Source organism: Caenorhabditis briggsae, assembly GCF_000004555.2.
Source record: "Caenorhabditis briggsae complete genome, chrIII, whole genome shotgun sequence".
Classification (NCBI taxonomy): domain Eukaryota; kingdom Metazoa; phylum Nematoda; class Chromadorea; order Rhabditida; family Rhabditidae; genus Caenorhabditis; species Caenorhabditis briggsae.
Genome location: NC_013490.2, coordinates 6,949,161 through 6,963,643, shown reverse-complemented (window position 1 = coordinate 6,963,643; position 14,483 = coordinate 6,949,161). Strand labels below are relative to the sequence as shown.

The following is a 14,483-nucleotide window of genomic DNA, read 5'->3' as shown; positions in this document are numbered from 1 at the left end:
CTGGTCATGAAAAAACCGTGCCAGGGTTGCAAATTAGGCTCCGCCCATTTTCCTTCCAGATGGTTCTTCCCACTTTTTGTTTTCCTCCCAGTTGGTGTGCTCTCTGGAGGATAAAGGCACACTGGAATCGAGGACAGAACCTTAATTGCAAACTGCGCACGGTTTTTCAGCTCAATTTCTAAAATGGAATTCATGAAAAATTGAAATAATATTTATGAAAATCAATTAAAAATATATTTACAAAAAAAAGAGAAGAAAGAAGGAAAAACAACATTCAGTTTAGAGACCTAGAAATCGAGTTTTATGCTGCTGGAGCGGCGCATTTTTTGTTTCCAGAACCCTTCTAATGTGTTGGTCCGTTCGTACGAATTGTGCCCAAAAGGGTCAGCAACATATTCTGATCGCGGGAATCGACGAGGTGGAGAAGGTGGAGCGACGCCGCCTCGAAGGTTACTGTAATAATATGCTGTTCTAATAAACGAGAAATTAAAACAAACGTAGAAACAAGCGGATCTGCAGCTAAGTCATCTAAACTTCTTGACTTATTTTTTGTGTCTCTGAGCATCGTATCCCCAAACATCCGATACCGTGTTGAATCGGTTTCAATAGGTAGATCAGACAAAGAAGCTCGCTTTTCCGACTCGTAACGATTCAATGAACTCTGATTTTAATAAATTGTAATGCTTCTATCTGTATCACTCACCTCTCTACTTCTCCCCAAATTCATTAGCCGGGATTCTCCGATTATCCGATTTTTCAATTCATCGACTACACGCCTAGAAATGGTTGGAGCTTGCCGACGAGGCGGTCTGAAATTCATGTCTAATTGTTTTTCTAAATTTCCGAATAATAGACATACGCATCAATATCGGAAGTTCTGTTTCGTTGATCTCTTTCCAAAGGAGATGATCTCTCATCAAATCCTGCTGTAGATCTGCTCACACTCCGAGATTGAGAACAACTTCTTTGTGGGCGCAAAGGGTTTTGGTTTATACTTCCGGAGCACTCACTGCCATTATTGTTGTTATTTCTGGAAAGAAACAAAAATAGGTCAGGGTGCACCTCGTATAGAGCTTTTACTGTACCTTGGAACCAATAATCCAGATAGGAATAGTCTATGCTCCAAGTCATTGATAGATCTTTGAACGTCTGGACGAGAGAGAAGAAGCTGAAAAAACATATGCATGTAAATCTATTTTGACCTCAAAGTTACCTGTAAATTTGCCAACATGATCTGTGCGGTTTCTGCACTATCACACCGGTAGCAATGGACGTGCATTGGAGACTGCATTTCTGGATTCAATACCAGCATAACAACTCCCACAACATCATCGAATGGGGCTTTTCCGGTTATACTTAAATTGGAACACAATTATTATCAGACAAAAATACACTTTTTTTAGGTTTTTGATATTTTTCATATATTCCATTTTGAATATGTATCAACTACCAAAAAAAATTCCTATTTTGTTTGAGCAATCGAATAACGTTGACAGACTTATTGAACCCATCAAGAATATCATTCTAGTACAAAAAAAATCGGAGCTGTGGAAGAGAAGCGCCCGTGGACGTGGCCGAATGTGCCATAACGACAACTTCAGTAACCTAAATTATTTTTCAGAATTATTTTTCTCTGTTTCCGTACGTTTTCAGTCAATTTTTTCACTATCAAAAACTGTAAGGTTACTGTAGTTGTCGTTGTGGTGCCATCGGCCACGGCCACCGGCGTTCCTTGTTTTTTTTTGTTGATATTTTTTGTATAAAACTGAAAATGTGAAATGTTTTTTTCCCGGTAAAAAGTTTTTTGGTTGTGCAGTTTTTTTCTAATTGCTCCGGAATAACATTATAGTATATGGGAACGGACGAACTCACCTATAAGTGATACAGTTAGCAGCAATTTGGAACTTCACAAGTTGCATTTTGACTTTTCCACTTTTGGACATAGCTGGAACTGATTGAATCAATTTCAAACCTTTTGATGAAATCTGAAAAATGGTTTTTAATTAAAAATTGCTAGGAAACCGTAATTACCTGTACAGTAGCTTTACTTGGTGTTTTCTTGAAACTTTCTTTCAAAAGTTGTCGCATAACTGGCAGGACTACCTGGAAAATGAAATTGAGTTTTTGGAACCTTCTAAATAAAACTCACTGCACTTCCCCTCACTCCATCGGCTTCCTTTGATCCCAAATACCAAACATAAAAGTGGGATTTTGCGATTTTCGATTGAAAAAACCAAGACATTATTGGTTAAATTAGGTTAACTCATCCAAACCTTTTTGAAATTGCTTTTCCAATATGAAAATTAATTGTTTTCTTAGGAAAAAAAATCCTCAAGACGAGCTTTGAGCTATGTAACGGAATCAAACAAGAGGGTGAACTGTCAATGTGTCAAGCGGCGAGCCAAGAAAATAATGGAAAGGAAGTCTCGGCATTCAATCTGGTTTTTGATGAGGTTTCGGAAATTGCCATCTGTTGATTTCTAATTGAGCTGAGAGTTATTGTGGAAGATCTGGTACGGGTACTGTAGCAGAATTTTTTTTTGGTTTTGGACGGAGACCCCCGAATAGGTTTTAAACTAGAAAAAAGTCGAAAATACAAAAAGAATGAAAGAGTATTCGAAAAATTGAGTACTGTAGATACCGTAAAACCTGTAACACTGTCAACTTTGAGCTCAATCATCTCTGTTCTTTCAAATGATATCAAAAAGTGGTCAACTGATAAAATATTGGCGGTATTATGGTAATTAATTTATCGGATACAAGTTTTCTGGTATATTTTAAAGGAACCGAGATAAATTGGCTCAAAGTTAGAAGTTAGGAAGTTATTCTACATGGCTTACGGTAATTTGCTCTGAAATAAAAATGAAGGAGAATTGAGAAAAAAAATGAAAGAAAAGACTTGGAATTTTCCTGGGATCCAAAAAAAGTAACTATATTGGTTTCTAAGAAAACGAAAAGAGTAAATGAACATGAAAGAATAAATGAGATCAATTTCCTGATGACTAACGGAGAAGGAAAACGTGTGGTGAGAACAACCGGATAATGGGGTGGTTTGTTGATTGGCAAATCGAAATATCGAGAAGAATTGAGTGGTGTTATAGGCACTCGAATGAATCGAATATTCGGATACAAAAAAACGATAGGCGGCAGCCCAATCGACGGGGCTCTTTTCGAGCATGACCATTCGCAAATATTTGGGTAAAAATTGACGAGAGGAAGGGGTGAGAAACAGACATTATATCGGAGCATTTTCGCACTTTTCGAATGAGAAAAAATAATGCTTATGATCTTGTCATGATGCCATGTATGACTTGTTGAAGAAGGTTCATGAAGAACCCATGGAACTCGATTCGTGTCTAACGTTGATTCAACCGAACCGTTGAGGTCAAGGTCCACACAACGAAAACCACCGTAACCTGAAATATTCGGACATTTTTTCGCGATTACTATTTCTCTCCAAACAAAACGGAAAATAAATTTGTTCTAAATCTGAACAGTTGCCGAAAAACAGACGAAAATCGAGAAAAAAAGCCGAGAGAGAATCTAAAACGGTTCGATTAGAAGTAGAATTAACTAATTATAAATGGAAAGAGTTTCCTTGTGAGAACATATTGTGAATAGCCGATAGAAGATACACCCCGGAATAGTCTCATGGAGAAGAAATGGATGCTTATGTAAATTACAAGTGGTGCCTGTCCATGAAGATGTTTCGAGTGTGGTTTTCGGCAAAGCAGAGAAAGCATATTCGCTTTCCGATTTTCCTCGATAATTACTGAGAAGGTCTTTTGGTTTGTAAAAAAGTGAAGCAGAAGAACATGTGAAAAACAGAAACAATTTTTCTTGTGAGATCTGTGGGACGTGTTTAACTTCTTTCTATGCGACCGTGGAAAATTGACATCAAAACTGTTTATACCAAACCGAACAACGAAAAAAGCGCGTGTGATTGAAATAGGGAGGGAACCTACATGAGGAAAGAAAAGTACAAAAAGTTAATGATGGAGGAGTAAAATATATAGAAACAGAAACAAGGCTACGGAAGGGAAAGTCTTAAACCTTTAAAAAAACACAAGAACAATTATAGACTTAAAAAACTGGAAACAACTACTATCCTAAAAACGTATAATTACAAAATCAATCAAACAGTCCGGCCTTCTTATCCTCATCGGCTACCAACTTGTGTGATCCGTCGCAAAACGGTCTGAAATAATTTTGTTTATTTGAATAGTGTTATTGAGTAGAAATTGAATAGCACTATGTAGTACTCTTAAAAATATCGATAGTTGAAGGTTCTTATTGGAATATCTTTAGCATGAACGATACTTTGAATGAATTCCAGTGTCTTCTAAACATTTTAAAAACAAACGCTTACCGATTTTTCGTTTGTTTGCAATTGCACAACCACACAGTCATATCTTTATCTGGGATGAAGCGAACTGGCTTCAATTTTAGATCTGGAGTTCGAATCGAGTTGTGTGATCCGTCGCAAAGAGGTTGAGAACCACTGTAACCACAACTGCACCATGCATACACTTTGTCTTTCTTCATATGTACCTTCAAAACTTAAAATTTAGTTAAAATTCAGGGTTACGAAAAAATGCCTTGGTCGGTAGTTTGCTGTGCACTTTTCCTGTGCCTGGGAGCTCATGATTGGTACCTTGAAGTCCATACTCTTCATTTGGCTTTTTGTCTTGGAGCTGAGAATAAAAATATTATTTTTAATCCGAAAAAGGATTAAAACTTACCAAATGATATTTCAATGCTGGTGGCTCTGTACCGACAAAATGGGTTCCCTTTCTATGAAGTCTGTTTGGACCGAACCCCGTTTTTTGGCTGTTTTTGACAATTGATGCGCAGATTTTAGTCGCTTGTGATAACCGCATACTGATCGATCTGGAATAAAACTTCAAATGAAGCAACAAGTTGAATAACAGGGAAACACGGGTTCAGGACATCGAAATGTGTAATTGCTGAAAAATATATTGAAGCAGACTGAAAAAAACCTTTTTTCAAAAAGGGGAGGAGTCACCGCTACGTGCAGAGAAGATTTTGCAGTGCACCGCAGTACGCAACTGCGCCGCACACTTTTTCTCGGTTTTTACTTTTACTCAATTCTTTCCAAAAAGTTTATAATTTTTGATTTCTGAGCATTAATTTATATTAATTTCGTTAATTTTCAGATAAATAATGTCTTCAAACTTGATTCGATTCGTCGGAAACCATGATATTGCTTCAGAAGGGAAATTTCTCTTCGAAATTCTTTCTCAGCTCCGTAATGTACGTTTTTTTCTGTCGAATCAGCCTCAGCTTTCAATTTTCCACTAACTGTTTTTCGAATTAGGTCAGCAATATGAAAATTTGCAGTTTGGAGTTGGCCGACTCGTCACGAAAAATGAATGGACACGAAAATGGCCGAATAATCCGTCCTACATGAAAATTCTGAGGGTTCGTTTCAAGAATTGTCCATTTTGCTAAAAGTTACTAAAAATTAATATTTCTAAAAATTAATCTGTTCTAGGCAGAGCCAGGCATGGATCGTTGGCTATTCGAAGGAAAAGTTTATGCTGAATGGGTTTTCCGCGGAAAGAATTTGGGAGTTTATGAATTTTCGAAGGATTTGAACAGAAGTGACTGGCAATTAGTGCACAAGTACGCAATCTGATGAATATCTGAGTTTAATCATCAATTCATTCAGACATCAAGAAAATTCATTCACATCGTGTGCGACGCCCATGCAGGAAATGGTACTCCCTGACTCATTTCCATTACCACCACTTCAAGTACATTTATCCCAAAAAAGCGCCAGAAAAAATGGGTTGGATGAGAAGACAATATCGAGAAGAGCACCGCTTGCATTGAGTATTGATCCAGAGTTTGAGCATTTGAAACCATTCATCAAACAGGTATTTGAAAGAAATTTGAAAATTAAAATGTTCCATTATGATTTGCAGGAGACACCACAGTCGAAAAGCTCATCGATTTATGACGAGGTTGACAAGAATGTCCTGTTGGATCTGTATGGAAATGAACTGCCTGTAAAAGTAGAAGCATGGAATGCCGGTCCAGCTGCATTCCAGCCACGATTTAACGCTACAGTGATGCGAGTAGAGGAACAACCGAAGTGATCTCGAAGAATTGTTGTTATTACCTTTATCATTTGTTTTTTAGAAAATATTTTCAGTTTTGTTTTGTTGTTTCGAACTAGATCAATCATAAACGTTATTTTATTTGGTTTCGTCCTGGATTTGAAAAAATTTGGTGGAGGTAAATACAAAATATGGTAGGAAATTTATGAACCGTTTTTGAAGCAAAAACAATTCTTGGCTGAGCGAAAAATAGTGTAGGCTGATTGTGAGTGCAAATAAAACAATACTTTCTGAAGAGTAAACAAATAAAAATTACAAACTTTTCCTTCCAAAAACCCTAATCAATACCAGTTATCAAACTACACAGTCTCAAAACTTTACTCTTTCTTTCTCGTTCATTCTGAAAGAAGTAGGTTATTATTCTGGTACAAAAAATCGGTTCTGTGGAAAGGAAACTCTGGTGGTCGTGGCCGGAGGTCCTACAACGAAAACTACCGTAACATAAAAATATGTCAATTTGTTCACGATCAAAAATTTGTTATCAAGAAAAACAAAAAGGAAAAATCGACAAAAAGCAGTAAAAAGCGAGAAAAAAAAAACATTTTTTGGTTACGGTAGTTGTCGTTGTGGGACTTTCGGCAACGATCACAGGCGTTTCTCTTACACAGCTCCGAATATTTTTGTACCAGAGGAATAGTTATCAAAATATACAGTCTCAAAACTTCGCTCTTCATTTCTTATTCATTCTGCAAAAAAAAAATGAAAAGATGAAATTGATAAGATAATTTCTACTCATCAACATAGTTTTTTCTCACAGGAACAATCAAACCACAGTTGACTATAAACCACACTTTTTCCGTCAAAAGTCTTGTTCTGCTTCTCCGCGTCTCTTGTTCTCCCCAAGGGTTATCTAGTGTCTCTCGTAATTCCATACCTTCTCCGGAGAAGAAGTACATTTTGTGATTAACTATCTCTCATGATGCAAATAAAACAATATTTAAAGATGCGGTCTCAGCTGGGAAAACTCATTTTTCAGATTGAAAATGAAAATATTTGCTCTATTATCATTGCTCCTAGGAGCAGTCGCCTCCTACAAATATGTTATTTTTGTACCAAATATGGCTAATAGTCAGGTAAGGATAACCCAAAAGTTAGGAATGTTCTGAGATTATGTATTTATTCTCAGACTCAATTCTGTGCTCGTGTAGCAGAGGTTCTTGCCAATGGAGGTCACGATGTCACTATGCTCTTCGTCACTCATTTATCTGATTTCAAGACTGATGTGAAAATTCCAAAGGGAGTCAAAAGTGGGTTTCAAAAACCATTATATGGCTACATCTCAAACTATTTAAGGTTACCATCTCGATGCTTTCATAGAGGGAATCACAAAGGAAAGCATTGAGAAAGAGCAATCTGCTATGATATTCAAAGATACTGGACTTAAAGATATGCCAGCTATGATGGCAATGTTCGGTCGCTTTGGAAAGATGCTCCAAGAAGGATGTCGCGCAGTTATTAGAAACAAGGAATTTATGAAGTGGTTGGAAAATGAAAAGTTTGATGTTGCATACGCATACATCTATTCTACTTGTCCAATTGGATTAATTCATACAGCCAAGATTCCATCTTGGGTTTGGTTAAACAGTGGACCACTCATGGACTACGTTGCTGAAACAACTGGAGTTCCAATCATTCCTAGTTATGTTCCACCTGTGATGATGGAATCTCACGATTTAATGGGATTCGTTTTTAGAACAAAAAGCTTTATTGGACATTTCTTGATGACTCTTTTCCACAGAAAGTAGGTTCCATCAAAAGATCTCCACACTAAACAATGTGTATTTTAGAATGTCTTCCGATGCGGAAACGCAGATTTTTCGTGAGGAATTGAACGATCCATCTTTCCCACATACAATGGATATTGGAGCAAAATGCCCATTGGTATGTTTTTAATTTTAATTTTATCAATATGGATGTAGTTTTCAGATCATTGTAAACAGCAACGAACTTTATGATCTGCCACGTCCTACTTTGGCAAAAGTAGTAAATATTGGAGGACTAGGAGTTGGATTTGACAGTGCTAAGCCTTTAACTGGAGTGGGTTTTCTGTGGACTTTTCAAATTTGAATTTTTTCGTTTCAGGAGTTCAAAACAATCTCAGAAACTGGAAAAGGAATGATTGTATTCTCGTTTGGATCGGTGGCAGCAGCCCATGAAATGCCTTTAGAATGGAAAAATGCAATTCTCGATGCATTCTCATCTCTTCCAGATTATCAATTTGTTATGAGATATTTGGGAACTGATCTGAATGATAGATTACCGAAAAATGTACATTTATCCAAATGGCTTCCGCAAAAAGATCTTCTTCTTCACAATAAAACAAAGGCATTTATCAGTCATGGAGGATATAATTCTATGCAGGTATATTCTAGAAACATAATGAACTCAAAAATATTTTTTGATTTAGGAAGCAATCTCTGCTGGAGTACCACTTGTCACAATTGCTCTTTTCGGTGATCAACCTAAAAATGCTCAAATTGCGAAAAAACATGGATTCGCTGTTAATATTCAAAAAGGAACAATTTCAAAAGAAACGATTGTTGAGGCGTTGAAAGAAGTCCTTGAAAATGATAGGTTTGTTTCGAATCTCTTTTTCATTTTATATTCTATTTTTTCCCATTTTCAGTTACAAACAAAAAGTGAGTCGTCTCTCTGCAATGGTCCGTGCCCAACCAATGAAACCAGCTGAACGTCTTCTAAAATGGTCAGAATTCCTCGCCGAATTCAAAACTCTAGATAATTTGGAACCAGCTGGACAAAAACTCAATTTCTTCCAATACCACTCTCTTGATGTTATTGGCTTTCTTTTCACTGTCATTTTCCTTGTTTTCTACATTTTCTACCGTATCCTCCGTGCTCTAGTCAGATGCTGTTGTTGTAGGAAGTCCCACGAAAAGAAGAAAACCGAATAGGAATCTTCCAATATCACAAATGACGCTTTCACTTTCCCAACTTGTTCTCTTAAATATTCGGGTCGAATAAATTTATTTTCAGTAACTTTTCCGGAAACTTTGATGTCATAACTCATTTGATTTCCTACATTTCAACATCAGAAGGATATAAAACTGATTCTGAAGATACCCGGGCGTCAACTTCTGATAAGAAATTGGCCAGACCAATTAACCAAGTAGTTTTTCATCTTTCAACTTTGGATTCAAATCTGACCATTGCCCTCTGTAGAGAAGCTTTTAGGCAACTTCTGACCAGAATCTGGTCAGTGTGAGTCCAAAAGCCGAACCCCTTCAAATTTTGGTCAGAAGTTACAAGCGGAAAATTGAGTTAGTATCAGTTTAAATCAATTTGACTGCTTGAGTTGGGAATTCTCAAAAATTGTTTAAATTAACAAAAACTTTTAAGGCTAATAGTCATCTACTCATTCTGGTTCAGTCTTAGCAATTTTATTCAGTGAAAATGTGGTTCAAAAGTAATCCACTGAAAGGATAAAAATGAGTTCCTATGTGTACTGATCCTTGACTGCTCCTTTTTTACTGGCTCCTAGGGCCTTTTTTCCATCAGTTGGGAATAGATTCTTAGTCGGTCACGACACTTTGGGATGCAGAAGAAAGGATTAAATATTGAACACGGATAAAAAGCATGTGGGTGGGCTTGAAGACATGCTGACAAACAGTAGGAAATGGATTTATTCATAATGGAGATCGGGGAGAGCCGCTGTCTGGAGCTTCTGTAGTTGTGGGTGATGCGCCGAAATCATCGGAATCTGACAATTTTTGAGTTTTCGAAATTCAAGATATCAGGATTTCCAAATTTCCGCGTTTCCCAAGTTACTCAAGTCTTCCGAATTGCGTCTGAATTTCAGGATGACTAAATTTTTCAAATTCGGGGATTTGGAATATTTTATCTCCCAAATTGCTAAATTCTGAAATTTTATGATATCCAAAGTTTTTGAAATTCTTAATTTCCAAATTTCTGGCAATTGTGAGTTTAATTTCTGAGTTTGATTTTCAGTGTTTTTGAATTTCAAAAAAATTTAAAATTTTCACAGATCCAGTAGCTAATTCTCCAAGTGTTATATCTTATTGAGACGAATTATAGGAAAATAGGCAAGTTTAACATAGTTAAACAATGTTGTTCTGATATGAATGTCACTCATATTTCCAAGCCTTTGCTTGGAGAGATTTAAATTTGGCAAAATTAGAACTTGAATAAAGTCAAATCATTTTTAGAAGATGGATAGTAGGGTAGTGCTTCAAAACTTAAAACTCAAAGTAAAGTAAAGTAAACCTTAAAGTTTTAAAAAGTGGGCGATGTATCATTGACTATATGTATCATTGACTACAAAGTTTCATTGATTACAAAGTATCATTGACTGCATAGTTTCATTGACTACATTTCGTATCATTAACTACAGTAGTATCATTGACTACATGGGCAAATGATACTTTCTCTCTGAAACTCTGAAATTTCTGTTTCAGTATCAATAGTCGCTTTCTCAGTACTAAATCGAAACAAGGTGTTTCAGCCTAAGCCTATAATTAAAAGAAAAAACTGAACATTTTGAAGACAATTTCAACGAGAACTGTGGAAATTTCATTGATTTTCGCGAGATTCAGTTCTTTTTTGACTTGAATTTTTGGTTTTTTTTTTGTTTAAATTATATATAGGCTTACTATTAGGCTTAAACGCCTTTTTTCTATTTTACACTGACAAAGTGAGAAAGCGATTATTGGTACTAAAACTAAAGGCTCAGAATTTCAGAGAGAAAGGATCATTAGCTTAAGCACATGTAGTCAATGATATAAATGAAACAAAATGCAGTCAATGAAACTTTGTAGTCAATGATACTACTGTATACAGGTGATTCGCGAACAATCCGTTACGGACGCACAGCGTTCGCGCGCGGTTGAAATAGGAACCGTATACGGACCGCACGCGACCCGTTTTCAGAAAACCACAGCACATTATTTCGTATTTCTCCATATTCTATCCGTTTGCGAACTCCGTATCTGATCCGATTGCGAATGATAAACAAACGGATCCGTTCGCGAACTTAAACTTTTGTCTGATTCGCGAACGGATCCGTTTGTCCATCATGCGCAAGCGGATCGGATACGGAGTTCGCGAACGGACAGAATAGCAGGTAGATAGTGTTGTTTCTAATTCTAATTCTAATTTTAAATATAATTCTGATTCTAATTCTAATTCTAATTCTAATTCTAAGTCTAATTCTGATTGTGATTCTAATTTAAATTCTCATTGCTAATCGTCTTGAAATGCAGAGTATAATAATTAAAGGTGGGGGGACAGGAGATTTTTCGTAGTTTTTTTGTAGCTAGAGTATGCATTCTACCGTGACGGTGTACAACGCTTAATGTCACTCTGCGTACAGCTGTCGTCCTCGTCTTTATGTATGCAATCGGGCGTACGCTTTCTCTTTGCCCGCGTGGCTCAGTCGGTAGCGGCGCCGCACCCTCAATCATCGCCTTCACAAGTTCAACTCTCCTCGAGAGGCATCTTTGAACGGAATTTCGAGAACATTATTTTTTTCATGTCCCCCCACCTTTAAGCTAAATTCGACTATTATCCTGTGATCTAAAACATTTTCTTGTCTTGAATACAACTAATTACTAACTCGGTTTATCCTTCATCTCCCAATTACTACAAATGTATGTCCCTGTTATATCTCCTAGTTTATAAATTATCCTGGAAAAGTAGTAATTATAGGTGACTTTAATATCCGTGGGATCGACTGGAGAGAGAGTGAAATTCACGGGGCAACTGAATTAGGGACTTTACTTATTGAATTTTGCAAAGTGCATAATCTCAAGCAATTTGTGAAACAAGCAACTAGAAAAGATACTGTATTGGATTTAATTTTTGCTAACACACTGGTACAGAATGTAAAAGTTCTCTCCCCTATTGGATCGAGAGATCACAGGAAAATTGAATTCACTATAGATATTCTCCAAGCCATTCCTACCCCAAAACTAAAACTTTTTGATTTTAAAAACGCGAACATTCCTCTATGTGTTGAACATTTTAATAACGTGAACTGGTCCACAATTTTAGGTGCTAATATGACAATCGAACAGATGTATAGTTGCTTGATGAGTGAAGTACGGTTTATCTTTAGAGAATCTGTTGAAGAAAAATGGGTTCCGCTAGGAAAAACTAGTGTACCACAGTATCTTCTATCCTTTGAGACAATTATAGAAGCCGCCTATGTGCAGTCTAAAACGTCAAGAAAAGTGGAAGATTTTTTATTGTATGTCAAACTAGCTAGAAGGTACAGGAAAAAACTTATAAAATTCCAATCTAACGCTGAACTTAAATATCTAGAAGAAAAAGGATCTAGTAGGTTCTCAAAATATGCTAAAACCATTCTAAAACCCCGATCAAATTCAATTCCAAATATTATTAACGACCTGGGAAAATTATTGAAATCTGAATCTGAAAAAGCAAATTGTATTGCGGACTCATTTGAGCGCCAATACATAAATCAAAAATCCAAACTTTTCGAACTTCCAGATACCTATGATTCTATCCAGCCAACCATATGGGTAACTGATGATGACGTTTATAAAACAATAAAACGCTGTAAAAACTCATGCTCAAAAACCAGTGATGAAGTTCCATTCACCTTCATCAAAATGATTGCCCCATTGATAAGTAGTGCGTTAGCTCAAATATTCAATTTTTCGTTGATTAAATGTGAAGTACCAGAAGCTTGGAAAACATCAATTGTCATTCCATTAGCGAAAACAAAAAATCCTACTACTGCGCTAGACTTTCGTCCAATTTCATTGACATCACATCTGTGTAGGATTTATGAAATATGTGTTTTAAATCAGCTGACTCCATTTCTTAACTATGTTGAATTCTGGAGTCCTAGCCAACATGGGTTCCTGCCAAAACGATCGACTGTAACGAATATGTTAGAGGCTATGAATGATTGGACAGAAGCGCTAGACAGAGGTGAGCAAGTAGATGTAATATATATAGATTTTGCGAAAGTGTTTGACCGTGTTCCACCCGACAAATTATTAGAAAAATTAATAGATCTTAAAATTAATAAATATCTTGTCATCTGGCTCAAAGCGTACTTAGAAAATAGGACATTCAGAGTAAAAGTTGGAGAAACATTATCAGATTACAAGACTTCGATCTGTGGAGTTCCACAAGGAGCAGTTTTATCTCCAATATTATTCGGTGTTTATGTTAACTCGACGTCTGCAATACTTCCCGCAGAAGTTAAAATAAAACAGTTCGCAGATGACACTAAAATCTATACCTCCTTAAAAAAAGGCAGCCACACAAGTCCTCTCCAAGAAGCCTTAACCTCTCTCTCCAGTTGGTGCGATGATGCAAAACTAGACCTAAACCAGTCTAAAACGGTAACTTTGCCGTTAGGAAAACGTAGAAACGAAATTAACTATAAGATAAGGAATCAGGATATAAAAAGAGTAACTATCACAAAAGATTTAGGCTTTCTAATTTCTAGCAAGCTAGATTTCAGTGAGCATTGGAAAAAAGCAATCAATGCTGCTAAACATATTATGACACGTGTCTTTAATCAGTACAGTAGTAAAAAAGCCCGTTTAATAATACTGCTCTATAAAACATTCATTCGTCCACTAGTAGAATATGGTACTTCAATAAGTTATCCCCCCAACAAAAAAGAACAAAGAAATATCGAATCTATCCAGAATTCCTTCACAAGAAGGCTTTATAGTAGGAATGTAGGCAAATATATTACTCCACAAGACTCAGATTACATGAATGCTAGTGAACGTAACCTCCTTAAGTATTTATGGTCTCTCCTCTCTGGAACACAGGCGACAAACAATTGATAAAAAACTGATATCTAAAATAATGTTAGGAAGAGTGGGTCTAAACCAGACTGACTTTTTCCAAGTGTCCACAAATAATCGAACAAGATCAAAATCAAGGTACAAATGGAAAAGAGCTAAAACAAAAATTAGGCAACACTTTTTCGTCAATAGGGCGCTTAGTAAAATGATTTAGTTACTGCTGAGCAATTGCTCAATTTTCTGGCCCTACTCTCTGTCCTCTATTCTATGTATTATTCTATGTTCATTTATGCTTGACATGTCTTATTCTCCTCTCCCTATTTCTTTTTAATGGTCACTCTAGTTCTAGTTCATTCTATTATTTTACATTTCCTCTCACTAGAATTCATTATTTATCCATTTGGAATCTGATTATCATGTTTTTTATTGTTTTTTTTCCTTTTTTTCCACGATTCTTGCAATCGTAAATAAATAAATAAATAAAATAAATATTGTCTATTCAAAATAATCGCGCGGGTGAAAGAGTAAAAATGTCTGCGTCTCTACAGCGCCTCTACAGGTTTGAAGGCTC

The 14,483-nt window shown here is 36.3% G+C and overlaps 4 protein-coding genes across 4 annotated transcripts; 2 read left to right on the top strand and 2 right to left on the bottom strand.

The window, feature by feature from the left end:
- Positions 1-343: 343 nt before the first annotated feature.
- CBG18044 lies at positions 344-2,242 on the bottom strand (the record flags this gene model as incomplete). The annotated part of the gene is made up of 6 exons (XM_045243950.1): positions 344-661; positions 704-809; positions 860-1,168; positions 1,724-1,872; positions 2,032-2,103; positions 2,150-2,242. 6 exons carry the CDS (start codon positions 2,240-2,242, stop codon positions 344-346), a joined length of 1,047 nt encoding a protein of 348 aa, XP_045096374.1.
- Positions 2,243-4,131: 1,889 nt separating this feature from the next.
- Positions 4,132-4,880, bottom strand: CBG18045 (the record flags this gene model as incomplete). Its single annotated transcript, XM_002642058.1, has 4 exons — positions 4,132-4,198; positions 4,370-4,551; positions 4,623-4,694; positions 4,743-4,880. The coding sequence occupies 4 exons, from the start codon at positions 4,878-4,880 to the stop codon at positions 4,132-4,134; spliced, it is 459 nt and encodes a 152-aa protein (XP_002642104.1).
- A 304-nt stretch (positions 4,881-5,184) lies between these two features.
- Cbr-mrps-34 lies at positions 5,185-6,122 on the top strand (the record flags this gene model as incomplete). Its single annotated transcript, XM_002642059.1, has 5 exons — positions 5,185-5,274; positions 5,362-5,442; positions 5,516-5,646; positions 5,693-5,900; positions 5,949-6,122. The coding sequence occupies 5 exons, from the start codon at positions 5,185-5,187 to the stop codon at positions 6,120-6,122; spliced, it is 684 nt and encodes a 227-aa protein (XP_002642105.1).
- A 1,004-nt stretch (positions 6,123-7,126) lies between these two features.
- Positions 7,127-9,055, top strand: Cbr-ugt-62 (the record flags this gene model as incomplete). Its single annotated transcript, XM_002642060.1, has 8 exons — positions 7,127-7,216; positions 7,270-7,390; positions 7,437-7,884; positions 7,931-8,024; positions 8,070-8,180; positions 8,226-8,504; positions 8,551-8,717; positions 8,770-9,055. The coding sequence occupies 8 exons, from the start codon at positions 7,127-7,129 to the stop codon at positions 9,053-9,055; spliced, it is 1,596 nt and encodes a 531-aa protein (XP_002642106.1).
- Positions 9,056-14,483: the final 5,428 nt, after the last annotated feature.